We start from the raw sequence: 20,697 nt of genomic DNA on the forward strand, positions 1-20,697 counted from the left end.
AAATGTAGCCCTTTTCTGCTGGGAATGAGCAGCATTACAGACACAATGAATAAAATCAAAAGTGACATCAATCATTCGATACTCTACAGACATCACACAGCTGTTCACCTGTTGGGTTTTACTTAAGTTCCAATGTAACAAACGATTCAGTTCCAGAGAGTAGTCCTACATAATTGACCGAAACAAAAATTTCAGATCTACAATAACTATGATAGGTCACTGAGGTCCTAATATCTTCACGTAAAAAATTACACACCTATTGAAAAAAAAACCTCACCAAACTTTCAGATCAGCAGAAAAATATAAAGATCTAGCTAGCTATACAACTAGAATCAAGTTTTCAACCATTGATCATCTACTTTAAGAAAAAAACTTGAACAAACTCACATACTTTTGTTAGAGTTTCCAGTGAAAGAAAGAAAAAAAAAAAGACATGGACAAGATAAAACCATGATCTCACTTTAAAAAATCAGTTTTCAAAAAACACAGCAGCCAAAATTTAGTTTTAGTTGTACTCCAGTAGTAAGTGCTTTACGGCACTAGCAACACAATAAGTAAGGTGATATAGGTGCCGAAGATTAGAGGAGTTACAAGGGGGTAACAAACAAAATAGAAGGAGGAGAGAAAAGGATGATAGATGTTTGATAGAAAAGAAGGAGCAAACCCCACAAGAGCACTCACCAACCACCCACGCCTAAATTTAGGAAACTATGTATATATATTATATATATGGTATAATGTTGAACTGCTGAGGGTTCAAGTTACAATTAATTGCACTGAGAATTGAAGAACATCCCAATTGCTACACTTGAGATCTAAATGTGGAACACAAAAACAAACACCAAGATAACCAACTGCCACTCTGAAACTCTCATTTGCACATAAAACAAATAAGAAACCCAAAGACAATTTTATTCATTTATTAGGTTCCAGTCGACCAGAATTCATTTTCATTCAGAGACAATCAGGGTAAAAAAAAAACATATATAGGTGCTTGCCTTGCCCAGAAACAAGGGGGAAAAAAGCATAAGTTGGGGTGAGATGTACCCATCCATAAAATCATATGGCAACTGCCTCTAAATACAAGGCCAATGATCAAGATCAACTGTTTATTATTAAAAGGGCAACTACCCACTGAACACGATACATTAATGGTTCTCAAAATACTTGGCATAGAAATACAGCATCATGCGGTACTCAAGATCCCGAGCTTCACAAACTCACAGATGAGAGACAACAAAGGGCCAGTGCGTAAAACTTAAGTAGTCGTGCAAGTCTGGCATGCACCCAATATATCTCTACAATTTAAGCAGTCATTATGGTGTTTCCAAAAGCATACGGCAACAGCCATTACAAGATTCTGCAACAGCAGACACTTGTGTTGTGTGCCAATTACAAAAGTAACCACACCTTTGCTTACAACAAAAGTAATGAAACAAAAGTTTTACATTTACTATCAGTAAATATAGGCCCGTAAAATTCCTCCTGAAACTAAAGATAGCCCTTCAAATGTCATTATCACCTCAGGTAGTACATACACAACCATACTCCCAGCCTGTACTAGATTTGTTGCAAGTTTTGAGACAAAGATATAATAGCAAAACCAAGTCGATGAATGTCATCCCTTCACATCCCTATCTTTCAAGAAAGAACATTTGTCATTTGTGCTATAGCAAAACAATGTTTGGTCTGTGTCAACACTCTTTCAAGGTGATAGTTCTTCGGATACATTATCTAATTCAGCAAGCTGAATAAAATTATACTAAAAGACACAGTCTCAAGCACACTTTTCACATACTACAGAAATCTGACTAAAGGTTTAAGTCTTCACTGTCACATGTTTATATACATTCGTAGCCCATACACAGTGGGGTATCACAATAAGTATTGAAATTCTGTCCGTCTCTTCATCGACACATGTACATATTCTCCTTTCTCTCATGGTGGATTCATCTTTAGCAGCCTGCTATACCTCTGAACACATGTTACTGTCTGCAGCTAAGACTTGCCCTTCTTTGCCATTGCCTGCAATAAGACAGAAAAGAAAATTGTGAAAAATCCCTTTTGAATCAAAAGGATTCGTAAAAGATACAGGTGCGGTGAGGGGTGTGTGTGTGGGGGGGGGGGGGGGGGGGGGAAGGACTCACGAAAGAGACCATGCTCCCCAGAGTGCCTGGGTGAGGTAGGCGAGGAGGGAAAAATTTCTTTGCAACTGAAAAATGTAAAAAAATCATGGATCACCTACATACAACTTTCATCACTGTATGAGAAATATTTTTCAGAGAACCAACAACAGATAAAGTGGAGTATGGTGGTTTCTGGGTTCTTTTTTTTAATAGTGTAGGGGTTTTACTCCCCTAATAACACAATTCAGATCATAGCCTGTCAGGGCTAACCCAGGCTGAGAGGGATAAGGCGTCAGGCAGCAACACTGAGCAGAAAGACAGAGATACTCAATAAATATATGTGCAACAGCTAAGATTCTAACCACTACACAACAGAATGGGTAAATATGGTGAAATATCTAAATTACAATATCGAGTTCACACAGAAGGAAACAAAATTAATAGCACTGAAAACTACTTATAAAAAGAAAATAGGAGCACTGCATTATTAGGGATAAATGACTGTACAAAACCGACTGAAGCGACAGTGCCTAGCCTACTCTATGTTATTATGATTTAGACAATTCTTGTAAGACACTTACAATGTGTCGTATAAGAGAGTCATGTTAAGTAATAACTTTTGGCCTCCTGCTCTATTGTACACTCAGTATATTCTTACACACCACAGGCTTGACTTTAAACTCTGTTGGTATAGCTTTGAAAATAGTCCCACCCCAGTTGGTTTTGAAACTCATTTTGTACAAAAAGCATGAAGACTCCTCCTCAGAAATTAAATGGTTCAACTCTTTTATCTCCCAAGGGGGGTAAACCCACAATGCCAGGGCCCTCTTTTGGTACAAAACCCTAAAGTGACAAATGTCACTAAATTTGTCAATTAAATTTTTTTAAAGTGAAACTATATAGATCTTTATCAAATGAAGGAACTCCCGATATAAGAGACCTGTTTTTTGCCATCGCCGAAGACTAATTTTACGTTACAGTCGTCATAAAGGAATGAGCACAGTGGTTCTGACAGCAAGCTGCTGGGAGGGGCTTGGCGGAGACAAAGAGAAACAGAATGGTGTATACAAAACGGGATTCATTACATGTTGTTATTTTCAAATTCCTTCAGCTGAGAACATTTAACTCTTGGCAGTGCAATGCCTCCCTCAAGTAACCACATGTCCTTCTCATCTGGTCAATGCCCCATGCCTGAGTAGAGCAGGCTTGGTAAGTCTGTAGGTGGGTGTAGGAGCCTGCGTAAAAAAACTGCCAGGTTTGGGCCGTGAGGGAGAAGATGTTCAACTGTCTCCTCATGGTAGTCACAGAGAGATCTTCCTGTTTCTGCGTTGGCCCATCTGTTTAGCCACTCGTCTCTGCTTTTGGCTTGGATGATCCCTCAGCAGGTCTGTAAAGAGGCGGCTGGGGCAGGTTTACTGCAGTCTTTGATAGCTAGTCTGCAGTCTCATTCCCTGGTACTCCAGAATAGTCAGGCACCCACTGTAGTGTGACTTGAACGCCATAGGAAGTGCCCATCTGTTCTACAAGGCTGAGAATGTTCCCGTCACCTCTGTAGTCTCCTCCTCCCTCGACAGCGCGGAGTACTGACATTGAGTCAGAGAAGACAACAAATCCCCTGGTGTTACTGCGCCTTCAAAAAAAATCTTGAGTGATCTGCTCCAGGGTCTTTACTATGGCAACTCTCTCTGCGTCATAGTTGAGCTGTATGTTCCCCATGGATTTATTACATAGAAAGGACATATTTGGAGACTGGAAGACGGTATACCACACTCAAGTTTTCAGATATATATACACTGAGGAAAATACTTACGGCAGCAATAGTAGTTCCCAGTTGAGCAGGAGACATGGTCACATCCACACCAGCAGACTTCAAAGCAGCAATTTTTTCATCTGCTCCTCCTTTACCTCCAGCAATGATGGCACCAGCATGCCCCATCCTCCTGCCTGGGGGAGCGGTCACGAAAGAGACCATGCTCCCCAGAGTGCCTGGGTGAGGTAGGCGAGGAGGGAAAAATTTCTTTGCAACTGAAAAATGTAAAAAAATCATGGATCACCTACATACAACTTTCATCACTGTATGAGAAATATTTTTCAGAGAACCAACAACAGATAAAGTGGAGTACGGTGGTTTCTGGGTTCTTTTTTTTAATAGTGTAGGGGTTTTACTCCCCTAATAACACAATTCAGATCATAGCCTGTCAGGGCTAACCCAGGCTGAGAGGGATAAGGCGTCAGGCAGCAACACTGAGCAGAAAGACAGAGATACTCAATAAATATATGTGCAACAGCGAAGATTCTAACCACTACACAACAGAATGGGTAAATATGGTGAAATATCTAAATTACAATATCGAGTTCACACAGAAGGAAACAAAATTAATAGCACTGAAAACTACTTATAAAAAGAAAATAGGAGCACTGCATTATTAGGGATAAATGACTGTACAAAACCGACTGAAGCGACAGTGCCTAGCCTACTCTATGTTATTATGATTTAGACAATTCTTGTAAGACACTTACAATGTGTCGTATAAGAGAGTCATGTTAAGTAATAACTTTTGGCCTCCTGCTCTATTGTACACTCAGTATATTCTTACACACCACAGGCTTGACTTTAAACTCTGTTGGTATAGCTTTGAAAATAGTCCCACCCCAGTTGGTTTTGAAACTCATTTTGTACAAAAAGCATGAAGACTCCTCGTCAGAAATTAAATGGTTCAACTCTTTTATCTCCCAAGGGGGGTAAACCCACAATGCCAGGGCCCTCTTTTGGTACAAAACCCTAAAGTGACAAATGTCACTAAATTTGTCAATTAAATTTTTTTAAAGTGAAACTATATAGATCTTTATCAAATGAAGGAACTCCCGATATAAGAGACCTGTTTTTTGCCATTGCTGAAGACTAATTTTACGTTACAGTCGTCATAAAGGAATGAGGAATGAGCCAACGGCTCATCGGCACAGTGGTTCTGACAGCAAGCTGCTGGGAGGGGCTTGGCGGAGACAAAGAGAAACAGAATGGTGTATACAAAACGGGATTCATTACATGTTGTTATTTTCAAATTCCTTCAGCTGAGAACATTTAACTCTTGGCAGTGCAATGCCTCCCTCAAGTAACCACATGTCCTTCTCATCTGGTCAATGCCCCATGCCTGAGTAGAGCAGGCTTGGTAAGTCTGTAGGTGGGTGTAGGAGCCTGCGTAAAAAAACTGCCAGGTTTGGGCCGTGAGGGAGAAGATGTTCAACTGTCTCCTCATGGTAGTCACAGAGAGATCTTCCTGTTTCTGCGTTGGCCCATCTGTTTAGCCACTCGTCTCTGCTTTTGGCTTGGATGATCCCTCAGCAGGTCTGTAAAGAGGCGGCTGGGGCAGGTTTACTGCAGTCTTTGATAGCTAGTCTGCAGTCTCATTCCCTGGTACTCCAGAATAGTCAGGCACCCACTGTAGTGTGACCTGAACGCCATAGGAAGTGCCCATCTGTTCTACAAGGCTGAGAATGTTCCCGTCACCTCTGTAGTCTCCTCCTCCCTCGATAGCGCGGAGTACTGACATTGAGTCAGAGAAGACAACAAATCCCCTGGTGTTACTGCGCCTTCAAAAAAAATCTTGAGTGATCTGCTCCAGGGTCTTTACTATGGCAACTCTCTCTGCGTCATAGTTGAGCTGTATATTCCCCATGGATTTATTACATAGAAAGGACATATTTGGAGACTGGAAGACGGTATACCACACTCAAGTTTTCAGATATATATACACTGAGGAAAATACTTACGGCAGCAATAGTAGTTCCCAGTTGAGCAGGAGACATGGTCACATCCACACCAGCAGACTTCAGAGCAGCAATTTTTTCATCTGCTCCTCCTTTACCTCCAGCAATGATGGCACCAGCATGCCCCATCCTCCTGCCTGGGGGAGCGGTCAGGCCAGCAATGAAGGACACAACAGGTTTCGCATTTGGTCCCTGGATATAATAAAAAGGGAAAGTGTTAAACAATAGTGATCACAATAATGGTCTGCATGTATTAAGTGCATTTCCACTCTGTGAATGCTCAATGGGTATTACAGTGAAGATTACAGGAACAAATACACTTATTCATCCATGGTCTCTCTCATGCACAAAGGTGTATCCTTGCGTGAACTTGTAGATATGCCACTCTTAAAGCTTGTTCACACGCTCACTTCATTTAGAAGGTTCATTCCAAACCAAAATGATCAGTGCCCCATAGTACTTATAAACAGCAGATGATTTTACTAAGACTGCTTTGATGAAGACCTTGGGGCTCTTGGTTAAGTACAGTGGAAACCATATATAACAGGCCCGGTAATAACAGGGATCCGGTAATAACAGGGATTTTTTAAATCCCCATTTTTTCCTTCTCTTTGTCTCTATTAAAAGTTATCGGCAATAACAGGGCCTCATCGGAGCCCAACCGGTTATAGCAGGGACAAAGGCTCGTTAACAATGGGTAAAAAGTAAGAGAGAGAGAGAGAGAGTAACACAGTGATGGAGCAATCCCACGCAAGCCATGCCACTGCAAGCACACGCAGCGCGTGAAGCGAGAGAGGGCTGCGGTGTGCTGCCAACCTCGATCTAGCCCGAAACCTAGCAACACGCACGCGTAATGTGGCAATTATCAGTGTTGGAAAAGATCTGTGACTGTGAGAAGAACAAAACCTGAAAGGAATAATTCCTAATTAATGTATTGATTGGAAAGAGAGTATTCATCATATAAAACTTACACTGTTATTCTGTTTCAGGTACTCGGCTGCATTTTCTTCTGCAGAACCACCAATTTCACCAATGAGCACAATGCCTGAAAGAAAAGTAACCCTGATTATAAAATATGAATTCAAAATTTCATTTGAAGTCATGAACGTTGTTTGTGAAGTAAATGCTTGTCAACTCTGTCATGTTTAAAAATAAAATTCAGTTTCAGTTTGTTTTTCTACAACTCATGCAGGTGGCTATTCTACTACAGTGGGTGTCACATTCAACAAGGTCACATTCAACGAGAAGTCGGCTCCAACTAAGCAATCCTTAATCCCCGAATTTTTCCTCTATATCTTTTTGTAAATGTACGTTGGCTCCAACGAGGTTGCAAACAGACCGAAGTCGCTTTCAACGAGGTTGCAATAATCAAATAAAAGCAATTAGCAGCCCCAAAAGCGAAGAATTTTTCTCCTTTCTCTCCATCTCACATGAAGCACAAGGCCCATCATCGATTCCAAACACATTGTATTGCTAGATCTAGTGTGCTTCCTAATATGGGCCCCAAAGCCAAGTGGATGGGCGCGGGTTAGCCTACGGTAGGGATGGGAGGGGAGGGGGTGGGTGGAAACACGATGCGGGCTGTGTGAAACTGGATGAACTCTAGATGGGTAGATCTAGGTCATTTTTTTTTCAATTTTCTTTCCTTCCCCTGATCAGAAAATCCAAGCTCCCACCTTTCCTTTATGTAGATAAAATAGGCCTAGATGTGAGAGGTATGTTTTCACACAAGAAGTGCTCCCGAAAAAGTATTTTAAAATTCAGAAATGACGGTCAGAACACAGCCAACACTAATGCTGTTTGAAATTTTCGTCATCAGGGGGAACAGCATAATAATAATAACTTGTCTCCTCTCTTTTCTTTAGCCTTAGTCAAATTCAACGAGAGGTCGGATCCAACGAGGACAATAAGCCGGTCCCAGCAACCTCGTTGAATGTGACACCCACTGTAACAAAAACTTAAAACATTAAAAACTATGTATTACTACTTGCAGACACAGAAAAAGGTAACAGCTTAAATCACCTTCTGTTTGTGGGTCATTCAGGAAGACCTCTAAACAGTCAATGAAGTTGGTGCCATTGAATGGATCTCCACCAATTCCCACACACAAAGACTGTCCAAGTCCAGCCAAAGTGGTCTGATGAACAGCTTCATAAGTCAGGGTACCAGAACGCGAAACAATTCCTGAAGTTAAAAAACAGATGCAATGTTCAACACTACAACAAAAACTCAGTCTAAATGTTAGTACGACAAAGTTTTATGTTTTCAAAGGCAATTTATGGGAAGCAAAGATATTTCTAAATTTTCTCCTGGTTCTTTTTTTAAGATATAAAAGTGATTGAACTGCACTTTTCAAGGGGCAGCCATCCCTAAATGTGAGTTGCATTTTGCCTGAATCACTCCCATCTGCCTGCCATCTTGACTTCCTTTTTAAAAAAACAAAGATCAACCTTTGATAATATAAGCTATAATTGCAGACTCAAAAGACAGACAGATCCATGTGTCTCTAACAGCTATTTCTGGAAGACAAAAGGAGTCTCCTTTAACAATATTAGTGAAATGCTCCATGTTTGTATTTATAGGATTATCAAAAGTCAGTCAAATATGTAAATGAATTGAAAAGAATCTGTGATTTGTGTCAAAAATAAATAACTGCTCAATATCCATTACTTGTCACAGTTACAACAGCCTTATCAAATTTATAACTTTATGTAAAGTGACTGTCTGCAGTTCAAATTTGAACCAGTAGGTCATGCAACTCATATAGCTGTCATCCCTACCAACTAGCCTAAAATTACTCAAATATTAGGTACACTTTGTAGAGCTGAATGTACCTCGATATGAATTAGAAATGAGATCAATTTCATAGTAAACAATGTTTTTTCCCTCTTTGCATATATGTAAATATATGAGAAAAAAAATCTTTTTGTTAAAATATATCTCTAGACAGTCACAGTAAAAATAGGTCACATATACAAGTGAGACCAACTGTTGCTTCAAATCAAAATACAGTAAAGCAGGGATAAGTCGAACACAGAAGACTCAAAATCACGCATCTGTCAAACTGTGCCTGTGTCCCATTTTTTTTCTCTTTTGTCTTTGTAAGAAAATTACGCGAGGCTCTAAGACAAACACGAACTAGTCTTACTAATTACGCCGCCGTAGATGTCTAAAGTCAATGTCCTCTGAGGTGCTCTTTAGACAAAATAATAAAAACAATAATAATAATAATAAACAGAGAAAAGTGAGGCTTGGTAAAATATCACCTTTCCCCCTCCACAGAAGCAGCTAGATCTAGTTGTGCTATTTTTAGAGCGCTGCTCGACACATGCAGAGACCGTAAATACAGTATTTATTATCAATAGACACAGGTGCCATAAGCTTATCCTATCAATTGTTTATGCTTTGAAAATTTTGAAAAAAGAACATTCAATTAATGCAGACTCAATAAACACTGTTCACACTGACCCACACAATTAAACTGTCTTGGTACCGGTTGGCTCACTACATCTACCGATTGAACTCAAAAGCTTCGCGCATCGTGTTTCTCTTTCTCAATCTGTCAAATTTTTGTTCCTTCCCTTCATTCTGACTAAGCCGATGCCATAACACTGTTCACGTATCCCTTGAACTACGGATCCCTGGAATTACCCAAGCCATTCCCGACGAATTCGAGCTATCCATGTTGTAACACTGTACAATCAAAAACCTTTTCATTGATACAACACTTATTGAGTTGACCCTCACAATAATTCGTAAATCATTTTTAAAAATCTACAACAATTATCTCTAACTTGAACAAAACTGATGAACTGTTGATAATATTCAGAGGCACAAATCATTTCATGTGACAAAAATACATTATTTCTATAAGGAAAAAAAAAAGAGAACATTCATTGAAGTATGATCAGAAATTGCTACTTACAGCTGTTAAAGTTAAGGTGGCCAATGCCTTACTTTAAAGTCACTTCCCCAACTGTCAGGTTGATCTGTTTTTAAAAGTGTATCTGACACAGGTTGGGAAAGAAACCCAGATAACTGTTAAAAGTAGCCCCATTCAAAGTAGAAAAACTACAGTCACAACTTTTTTTCCCGTCCATTGCCCATTTCTATGATATTGACGCCATCTGATAAGTAGAAAAATGTGTGTATGATAGAGTCCAATAGTGTATTATGTACATATTTGTTATCACATGTGACTGTTACATATAGATGTTCAAGATAATTATATGTATGTGAAGGACCTGAGAGCAATGATGATTTTTTTAAATGATGGTGGTGGTGGTGATAAGTGATGATGTGCCTTCCTTTCTTCTCTTTCTTTTCTTTTTTACAAGTCTGATGTTAACGGTCAAAAATGTAATTATATCACGAGGGAGGGAGGGAGGGAGGGAGGGAGGGAGAGAGAGAGAGAGAGAGAGAGAGAGAGAGAGAGAGAGAGAGAGAAAGAGAGAGAGAAAGAGAGAGAGAGAGAGAGAGAGAAAGAGAGAGAGAGAGAGAGAGAAAGAGAGAGAGAGAGAGAGAGATGTACTCACTGAGAGTAACATTGTGCGTAAGCTGTCATGGGCAAACAAGTAACTGAGTTTCCATGTACAACACAGACCTTTGTACAAAGGTCAGTTCATTACATTATCCATGAAACCATTAATTTAGACCCATTATTTCCAGTAAACCTCAAGGTATGACTGATCAGATAATCTGATACGACAGTGAGATCATCCAAACAGACACTTCAAATTTCCTCCGTAATTTTAGATCAACACCTGTTTCAGCTGACTCATCTTTGAACCAAGCATAACAACATTCTCCACTTTCACCTGGAAATGATGACAGAAGAGCCACAGTCAGAAGTACACTGACACCATCATCATTGCACAAGTAAGGCGAGGGAGGTTCAACAATAAAATTAATCAATAAGATATGCGACAGCATAAAGGCTAGCTCTGCCAACAATTCACATAATTTCCACATTAAAAAAAGTAAGAGAAAAGTATGTTGCCATGAGTATCAGGTATCACAAATATTTTCCTACCTATTTTTCCAGGCATATGTATATGTCCAGGCATGATACCAATTTTACACAAACCAGGCTGAAAAGAAAAACAGTTTAAAATTATAAAGCCAACCGTAAAAAGTTCTCACACTCACCTAATTCTTCTCTAAACAAAATACGACAAACTTAAACGAAATTCATGTACACAACAAAGGTAACTCTTCAGCAAAGGAAAAGATTTCCTCACCATAAAAAACCCATCAAAACACATATACAAAAACAAGTACATGTGAAATTGAAAAATTTGAGAAACTTTCACTAAAGAGAATTTATACTTAATAACCAAGGATCAAAAGACAAATGATTTTAAAAATTTTTCAATTTGCTTATTAAAAATGTACCTAATATTATTTTATGTCCATGCACAACTCTTGAAACGAAAACTAATGGATTGTTTTGGAAAAAGTAAAAAAAACAACAGAAATATTTAAAATTCACAATTCATTTAATAAATGGAGGCCATTTTGAAATATAATGTTATACTAACCTTGATGATGCCAGGACAATTGGGGCCTATCAGACGAGTTTTACTCTGCCTCACAAGCCTGTGCTTCACCCGCACCATGTCTTGCTGAGGGATTCCTTCTGTGATGCAAACAACCAAGGGTATTTCAGCATCCATGGCCTCCATGACAGCTGCTGCAGCGAATGGAGGAGGAACAAAGACAACCGAAGCTGTTGCCCCTGTAGCATCTTTAGCCTGAGGATTGAAAAACCCATGGGTCACTTATCCTCATGAAGATAAAATGTTTCTCCCAATAAGACAAACCATTTGCAAGAGAAAAGCAAAGTTAAGTAAAGTCTTGATTTTTTAAATGTTAACACTGAATTAATCTTTATTTTTACATTATCATGACAGGAAGCAATTCACCAAAGAAAAGTACTCAAAACAATGCATTCAGTCAGTAAACTATATCACAACAAGGTGCTCCAAATGCTTACATCAGTCATGAACAACAACAGAAGCAATTAGTTGATGAACAGTAATACAAACTTATAGCTTGTTCAGTTTCGTCTGTCCATGTTTAAAATAATTCTACTTCATCTATTAATTTGCCAACGTGCATGCATCGCACTCCTGTAGGCCAGCAACCAAACAAAAATGTTGGGGTTTTTATTACTTTGATCCAGTAATAAAAAAGGTTCTTCATTTGGGCTTCATTTCAAATAGCATCCTTTCAGCAGACACACAGGATCACTTAAATAAATTATTTACAGCAACCTAGCCTTCCAATTGCTCATTTTGGGAAAGTGATACCACTCTATCGTGACATTTAAGTGGACGCTTGTAAATTTTCCCCCAATCAAGACAAGAGTCTTGAAAAGTACTCACTTATCTGTTGGACTGTGTTTCATAGGCATATAAGTTAAAATGTGGTGGTGATAAAAATACATCAACCTTTTTTCTGTTTCAGGTGTATGCAGTAAATCCTCTATATTTTTTTACCAACTTCAGGCTTATGTCAAAGAAAACATTAGGTCCATAAACCATCACGTCTATATTTTAACTGACTGCACAAGAGCTTTTCACATGAGTTAATCCCATACCACTGCACCATTATTAAACAAAGCAGAATATGAGCTGAAGTACACATGGGAAATAGTCCATTGCACAATCAATACCTCTTTGACTGAAGCGAAGACTGGTAAGCCAAGATGCTCTGTTCCAGCCTTAGCTGGTGAGACTCCTCCTACAAGCTTCGTTCCATACTCAAGGGCTTGTTGACTGTGAAATGTGCCCTAGGAGAAACAAAGCAAGCACAATTCTAAAAATCCCAAAGAATTATAGAAATGATATGATTACTGCTGACAAAAAATTAAAAGCTATTACTAAGGTGCAAAATTGAATATACTTTTACTTTCCTTTTACATCGTAAACTGAAAATGGAATAAAAGAGCAGGCGGACAGGAGCAAAACTAGAAAAAGCAGTTCAAGATACATAAGTTTAAGGTCAAAATGGACGTGCGAAGTGTCAGAGATATTAAAAATCTGTGTAGCCCGATAACAAGAGACTGAACCAATCAAAAACCATTTAACAACTGATTCTGTTCGGTGCAACTCCAATATAATGTGCTTATCTGTTTTGTGTAGATGAGCATGAAGTAGTATGAAAATTTAGTCTCTGCTAGTCCACACCACCTTCACTCCTTTAGTACACGCACAGCACCATTACTTTATCTAGAAAATTAATATTTTTCTTTACATTTTAATTTACAGAGAGTACACAACAATCAACAAATTCTTTGGCTCTTTTCAAAATAATATAAAAGCTTTGAAAACAATGTCTCTTTGGCAAAAAGTAAGAAGTTTAACTTTAAATTGTTTTAAAGAGCGAGAGAATTGAAACAAATACAGCGCATTATTTACCTTCTGTTTTAATCAAAATGAAAAACATCTTTATCTACAATCAAAATTTCCTTTTAATTCCCTAAATTTTCAAACGTGACTGACATTATCATACAACACTGATTATATTTCTACATACCTGTTTTCCCGTGAAACCTTGACAAATAACTTTTGTGTTTTCATCAAGCATTAAATTTTGCCTTGAAGCAGTGTAGACACTTCTCACAGCAGGACGAAACAAACCTGTGATGGAAAGCATTGATTTCATAAAAATGATGCAAGACAGTATTAACAAAATAAAAATTTTTCACAATAGAAAAAAAGACTCATCATCAACTGACCTGAAAAACAAAAGTCAATGCATAAAACTAGACTATTCCAAATCTAAGCCCAAGCATTATTATAATGTAGAGGTGAAACTGCCACATAAATTATTTTTAAAAATTCGGGCAAGTCCAAAATCTGAACCTACATTAAGTGCCCTGACACATTAGAAGAAATTTTGTTCAAAAGTGAACTTCAAGAATAATAGATCTTGCCCACCATGTGCATTTAGCATGACTACTTAAAGCATATAGGGCCTGGACCATTATTTGCTTAAAAGACCGCCACTACAGTAGTAACTAATTGACGACAGCCTTGCTGTCACTGCATCTCTGAATATCTCAACAACATGACATGAAAAAGAAAAATCAAATTCTACATTAATTATTCAAATCACCTTGGGAATTTTGTTTTAAATGGACGTACATACATGGTACACATTAATACATAAATCATAAATGCATACAAATGATATACAATTCAATCCCAAACATAGACAATCCACACATTGTCATTGCTCATCACCACTGTGCAGTTCCTGGTTTTTGAGCTAGGGTTATCTTGAGTAGGTGGCCCTAGAACAGGTTTGACAGTAGATAGGACTATATAATTTACAAATTATAAAAATTAATTTGTGCAGAGATTTTTATTGTGAGTGAGTATGACAAGATTGTCACTGGTGATTGCAGCATATAATACAGTCCAACCTGCCTTAACGAAAACCTGTGTAAAACGGAAACCTGTCTTAAAGGAATCTCCCCGCTCCCCCCTTGATATATCTCTCTTTAATTACCTGTATAAAACGGAAACCTGTCCAACGCTGAAACGGAAAGAAAAATCCGCTCCCTTCCGAGGGTTTCACCTGTCTAAGACGGAAAATGCTTTGCCCGCTCAGCCCTGATTTGAAACGAAACTCGCAAGTTTGGTTCCGCTGGCTCTGAACTTAACGCCATGGCCATGCCGCTGGGCGAGGAAGGGGAGTAGGGGTGCAATAAGGGGGTAGATGTTACCCCATTATGTGAGCCTTGAGCGATGCAGATGGTCAGTGTAGTGTGGGTGTGAAATCTCACGACTGCCCGTGAGAGTGCTCGGGTAGCGAACCACTAAGAAAACCTTCCTGGGTAGCCAGAAGACAGAGGTGTGAAATTAGAGTGTCCAATGCCTGCCGCCCTGATCGTACGGCCAGCCGAGAAAAGAGTTCCTCAAATCGTTGTTACAACAACGATGGCAGTGAGGGGTGGCATTGGTGGGTGGGGCTAAGGGTGGAAGCAAATGAGATGTTGAAACCTTTCTGTTTTTAATAGGTCAAACCGTGGTCCTATGAAAGGCAAGCACTGGTGGTAATTGGATACGTAAGACTGACGCATGTCATTATCAGACAGGATAGCAGCTGAGAAGTGTGAAGTTTTGATCACTGCTTGCCGATCGGACAAGCGATCCTTGATCCCACCGGCTGGGCCTTTTAACCCCCACCCCCCAACCTCCACCTCCCCCACTAAATTCCCATGTCTAAGACGAAATTTTTTCTCCGCTCCCTTGCGATTCCGTCTTACACAGGTTCGACTGTACCTCCAAGTGTTAACTAAGCAAGTGGCTATTCTACGGCGTCATGTCCGTCAATAAATCGATGGCTTTTCTCTGGCATCACGTATAGTTGCAGATGTCACTTTTCCACAGCTTTTCATCTCCCCTGTTGGCATGTGGCCATTATTGTTGCAACTGAGTTCAGGGCCAGATGCGCCTTCTTGTACTTCTGCTGGTGCTGTCACCTCTGACACAGAAATTCCTCCTCCTTCCATCTGTCACTGGAGCTTTCATTGAGTATTGGAAGTGTGTCCACCTATAGTGAATCGCATTCTGAAGAAATGTCGACCCTGATGAGTGTTTGTGTGTAAGGCCATAACACGGGAGATGAAAGGAAACTTTTTGAGAAGCGACATGTGCAACTAGACCAATACGTGACGCCAGATAATAACCATCAATCTGTTGACCAGCACTACACCAGAGAATAGCCACGTGCTAACTATAAAAGAGAGGTATTTCAACAGAGAAACAGAGGTGTGTATCTTGTCTCATCGTACACTTAACCAGGCAGCTGTTCCATTATTTTAAACCGTGACTACTCCATGGTAAATTAATGTGTAAGTGAGGACTACAGACAAACAGAGGTCTTTTCACATTAAAAAATCATAACTTAGATCTGGTAACTACAGTAGCAGGAGAGAAACTAAAGTCCATAACGTGTTTGTTATGATTCAGCTTAGTCACAAATCTTTCTTCTTTGTCTTCTGTCGGCACTCCTCGGGAATAGTGGTCCCTGATGTAAACACAAAAAACAGATACGAAAACTGCTGATAAAAAACAATATCGTGTAAACTTTGTAGCATGGTCTTACACACTCTTGAACTGAAACTGAAATGAAATCTTAGCGAAGACAAGAAGTCAAAATGACTCAAAAAAGCAGATTTTTATATTCACTGGTACATTATAAGACCATGGTCATGACTCTACTGTAAATTTGGCCTACTAAAAAAGATTTGTTTTTCATCAGCGGTATCCTCACGTTTCCGTTTTTCTGTGTTTACATCAGAGACCACAATTCCCAAGAAGCGCCCTTCGCCTTCTGTCTTATGTTATGTTTAATTTCGTCCTCTCCTCTGCTAACACTACACAAAACTCTAGATCTAGACCTATACTCTGACTTAAGAGCTTTTCCACACACAGTTTCAGTCACCCACACAGTGATCTTGCATTTTCCAGACCAGAATTCAAATTGGGTCAAACACAACTGAGCTCACAATTCTATCAACCAATAACCTTTCAACTGGACTGACTTTTCAAGTCTTAAAAAAAAACAGTCAGCGGTGTTGTGAATCTTAACTTTACTGAAAGCCCCAAAGTCTAGATCTAATCTAGATCTAGATATATAGATCTAAGTATTCTAATTTAGATTCTAGATATATAGATCTAGATTCTAGATCTAAGTCTAAGTCACTAAGTCTAAGGTCCAGTCCTGTGGTCCATATTTTCATCAGATTTGCGTGTCCGATGCAGATTCCAATTAGAAGTTTGGAAAAAGCCTCTTTGCAGAAAAAGTCTTACTTGAAAGTCTAAAAACAAAATATAAAAGTTGGCATTTAATGTAAGAAAGGATAGCGAATATAATCAATAGCAAAATAGGACCTGAAGGATACATACCGGGCAACCTTGCGAGCACCTTGCTAGAAGCCGCCATCTTGGTGCAGTACACAGTAGCGTATGAGTTCAAGGTTACGAGTCGTGTTGAAACTAAAAGTATACTTCACTCATACTTCACCGAAACAAATCAAAGAAATGATTTTTTTCTGGAGCGCTTTTATAGTGTGGTCATAAATTTACACAACTAGATCTAGATCTAGGCTATAAACAATTCGCCAGTTAACAATTTTTTAATCAAAACCTCCTCAACTATCGAACACAAACTCCCCAGCTTCTGCACAATAACTTAAATTGTGCCCGCAATTTTTTTTTACCAACGGATCGAGGGGTTTCTACAGATTCTAAAAGGTTGATTAGACCTACGTATAGGCCCTACTATCATGAGCTGGGTCAATAGCACTTTTCTTTTAAATGCAAGTCCATCATTTCTTTTAATCGCGACACTCTGCTAGGCCTACTCTAAAAAGATTGTTTGAAGAACCGCACATAATCAGTCCCAGCGTTATCAAGAGTGACGGCACCTTTCGTACGTGTCACCACAATACGTGAGGCCTACTCTTCCTGCATCATCATGTGTTATAACATAATGTATAATATTCTGCTCCTCATCAGGCGAATTATAAAGTAGGTCAGCAACAATTCCTTACAATTGCACTTGTCATTTATCAGGAGATCGTATTTATGAGTGGGCTCAACTTTTGCCACTAAAAATTGTAATCGGTGAGCAGTCACGCGCCTGCAAAAAAATGTGTGTGAGAAGCGGGAATTAGTGCTTGGAACACTCCTTTTTTCAGTGTAACGGGACATTTGTAGTATTTTATATAATTTATTATGAAGAAAAGTTGGGTGGGGAGGGGGTTGTTCGTTAAAAAAAAATCTCAATTGTAGTGGGGGAAATTATTATGATAACATACGTGTAGTTGAGACAAATGGGCTAGAAGACACAAACTGCTGTGTAAAGTACGTCTGTGGATGACATTGATTCGCCTGCTAAAGAGATTTTGAGGATAAGTTTAAGGGCCACCAAATGTTTACCGCACAGAAAGTTCGGATCTTTATCTTTTTACTCATTACTTATTATAAATTCAATTGTCTCAGTGTCTCAATGACATGCAATTTCGATGGCGGAGCAGGGGAATCCCTCTTACAAGACCTTGAGCCATGAGCTGAGGTCGAAACTATGGCCCTTTTCTACCTCTTGACGGATAGTCTTATTTGGCAGTGTGCTTAACATTTCAGCTTTTCAATGGAAGAAGATTGCCCAAATAGACTTGCTACTCTACCAGCTCTCTGACTCTAGGCCTACTTTCCTCCATTCAGTATCTTCATTGACAATCCAAAGGAGAGACGGGGTTAGGGGCGGCTAGTGATTTGCAGTAGAGGAATGCTGACCAGCTGTACTGTATTTCATTATGACCCACGAAACCGCTGAAATGGATAGAAACTGACTCGAACGGCACGGAACAAAATTTTTTAAGAGACACTTTTATTATATTAGAAAACAATTAACTGAAAGTGCGAAATAACAATAATCCCTGCTCCCCCCCCCCCCCCCCCCCGGGAACTTCACTCAATTAAAGACTTTTCTTTCCACACACCCGGCTACATATTAAGTCTAGACGTTCACTATCATGTAAAAATATTAAACGTATGTGATGATTTAATGTCAACTAACACCTTGCACCTTGACGCTGTCCTATGCAGATCAAGTTAAGAATCAGGTACGATACAATGACACCTCACGTAGGCTATGTTATGCCTAGCCTTCCCCACACTCCCACGCGCGTTGGACTAAGGGTGCCGGTTCAGCAATAGACAGTCAAAAAAACCCAGAAACATCCCAATATAGCCCTTCCACAATTGTAACCAGTCGTAAACCCGGCCTTCACTCCACCAGGGCAGTGCTACTGACTGAAGTGTCTTTAGGCCATTCCCAAAGGGGGGATACTTACATTTTATTCTTATGCACAGTAGAATACTTGTAAATGGGCTGATTTATCAATGTTATGCTCATACTCTCATACAGTTCCGGAACAACACAGGAGGGGGGGGGGGGGGGGGACTGCTGCTTCTTCTTTCTTCATCCTTACCATCGTCATTTTCCCTCTATTTCTTTTGTATGCTTGTCACTCTCTTGTGAACTGCTATTTCCGGGGTGACTTGAGAGTCGAAGCAGACTTTGTACGCGTGCTGTTGAGGCGACATGGGAACAGAGTAGCCTAAGCTTTAGCTTGATTCCCCGTTCGGACTTCTCTGTTGACATCCACCACTCGGATCGGCGCTCGTGTGACCTTATTCAGTTGTGAGCGCCGTAAAACCTGGCGGTAGACGGCCAACTTATCTAGAAAAATCACGACACGTAGACCTTCAACTAAACCGGCATCAAAGAATGTGTGTGATTTAAGCATACGTTTTCTAAAGATTCGCTTCTATATTATCCCTTTCTCACCTGCCATGAATCATTTTATATACTTTATGCATGTAGCAGATGAATCCTCTCTCCTCTTTGTATTTTTCTTGTATCAGGTTTTTTTTGTGTTGTTTTTTTTGGTTTCCCTAATTGTGTCTTTGTTCTGCCCAATTTTGCCGATCTCTCTTTCTCAGCAACTTTAGTGAACCCATATTCCCTTATAAGACGTGCTTACTGCTTGCTTGTATACTTGTATAATATTATATTTTGTGGTTAATAGAAGTACAGGGGCAAAGAAACGGCGGGGTGTGTATGTGTGTGTGTGAGTGTGTGGGTGTGTGTGTATGAGTGTGTGTATGAGTGTGTGTGTGTGAGTGTGTGTGTGTGTGTGTGTGTGCGTGTGTGTGTGTGTGGAGGAGGGGGGGGGGGTGGGAGCACATTAATTGAGTTTATGCTCAGGATGCGAGTGTACTCGACTGGCTAGAGTACGTCATGATTACAAAGTGATTACCCAGGCTCGAACTCGAGTCCAGTATACTGAACTCGTACTTCCCCAGTTGTGATCAGTTGAGCAGTCAGGTCCTTGCATTGTCTTCTGTAAGGTAGGTCTGAAACTGAAAAAATTAATTTTTTTCACCCTCACGCCCTCACTTTTATTTGGCTTAAGAGCGCCATATCGTCAGCCTTATTTCACAGTTGCCCAATTCGATTTCTGGTTTTCATGTCAAGCTGAGCTGTCTTCCGGATAAAGACATTAAAGGACATCTTACAATCTCTAAAATTCCAATTGGTTACAATAAATAGTAAAGCGTTAAAATAAGAAAGTGGTCGCAGTCACCAAAAGTAAAACTTTCAACCTTGATAAAGATCAACACTAGACTTCCTCTCTGAGGACATGGGAATACAGCCTCTTTCCAAGGGTGATGTGACATAATAACTATTACATGTATCAAGGCGCTCTAAATGCAAAGTGTGTTGCTTGGGAGGAACACAAGGACAGGATCAATAAACTGTATTCTGTTCCGTCATCACATGTCTCCCCAAGCGCTTTAAATACAGTTACTTGTATAAAAGCCTAGTGCATGTTCGCCTTCAAGCTTCCACAATTTGTGATATAAGTGACTTCACTCTTTCTTTGACTTTCGCGGGTTTTTAAATATTTTTTTAAAATAAATATAATCATCTTTTACCATCCTCTGTCTAGCTTTATATGCCATCCAAACCTCTTTTGTGAGGTCTGTATGCCTTGTAAATGGATGGATCCTTCTTTCTCCGGTTATTACAGCTATATTATAATCTTCTAATATTTTTTTCTTCCTGATTTTGTATAATTTTCCTCTGTGAATATGTCATTTTAGAGCAACAGAACTGTACAATGAATGGGTGAAAACGTTAGGTGCTCCTCTGCTCCTCGGGGACCTTATATGCCTACCACTAGGCCTTCTCAGTTCTAGGCCTAGGCCTATATATA

At 39.6% G+C, this 20,697-nt stretch overlaps 1 protein-coding gene across 3 annotated transcripts; it reads right to left on the reverse strand.

Moving 5' to 3' along the window:
• Positions 1 to 904: 904 nt before the first annotated feature.
• Positions 905 to 16,928, reverse strand: LOC101859606 (succinate--CoA ligase [ADP/GDP-forming] subunit alpha, mitochondrial). Of its 3 annotated transcripts, none has more exons than XM_005089182.2 (10): positions 16,817 to 16,917; positions 13,434 to 13,537; positions 12,571 to 12,687; positions 11,435 to 11,647; positions 10,927 to 10,984; positions 7,917 to 8,078; positions 6,866 to 6,939; positions 6,032 to 6,086; positions 3,937 to 4,070; positions 905 to 2,025 (listed from the first exon to the last, which is right to left on the reverse strand). In XM_005089182.2, the coding sequence occupies exons 1-10, from the start codon at positions 16,851 to 16,853 to the stop codon at positions 1,999 to 2,001; spliced, it is 981 nt and encodes a 326-aa protein (XP_005089239.1). In that variant the 5' UTR covers positions 16,854 to 16,917; the 3' UTR covers positions 905 to 1,998. The 3 variants fall into 3 exon arrangements, with proteins under 3 accessions (XP_005089239.1, XP_012935037.1, XP_005089238.1); XM_013079583.2 differs by having other exon boundaries at positions 3,937 to 4,049; positions 6,011 to 6,086; XM_005089181.3 differs by lacking the exon at positions 3,937 to 4,070 and having other exon boundaries at positions 5,898 to 6,086; positions 16,817 to 16,928.
• Positions 16,929 to 20,697: the final 3,769 nt, after the last annotated feature.

This window comes from Aplysia californica, unplaced genomic scaffold (genome assembly GCF_000002075.1).
Source record: "Aplysia californica isolate F4 #8 unplaced genomic scaffold, AplCal3.0 scaffold00004, whole genome shotgun sequence".
Lineage (NCBI taxonomy): Eukaryota > Metazoa > Mollusca > Gastropoda > Aplysiida > Aplysiidae > Aplysia > Aplysia californica.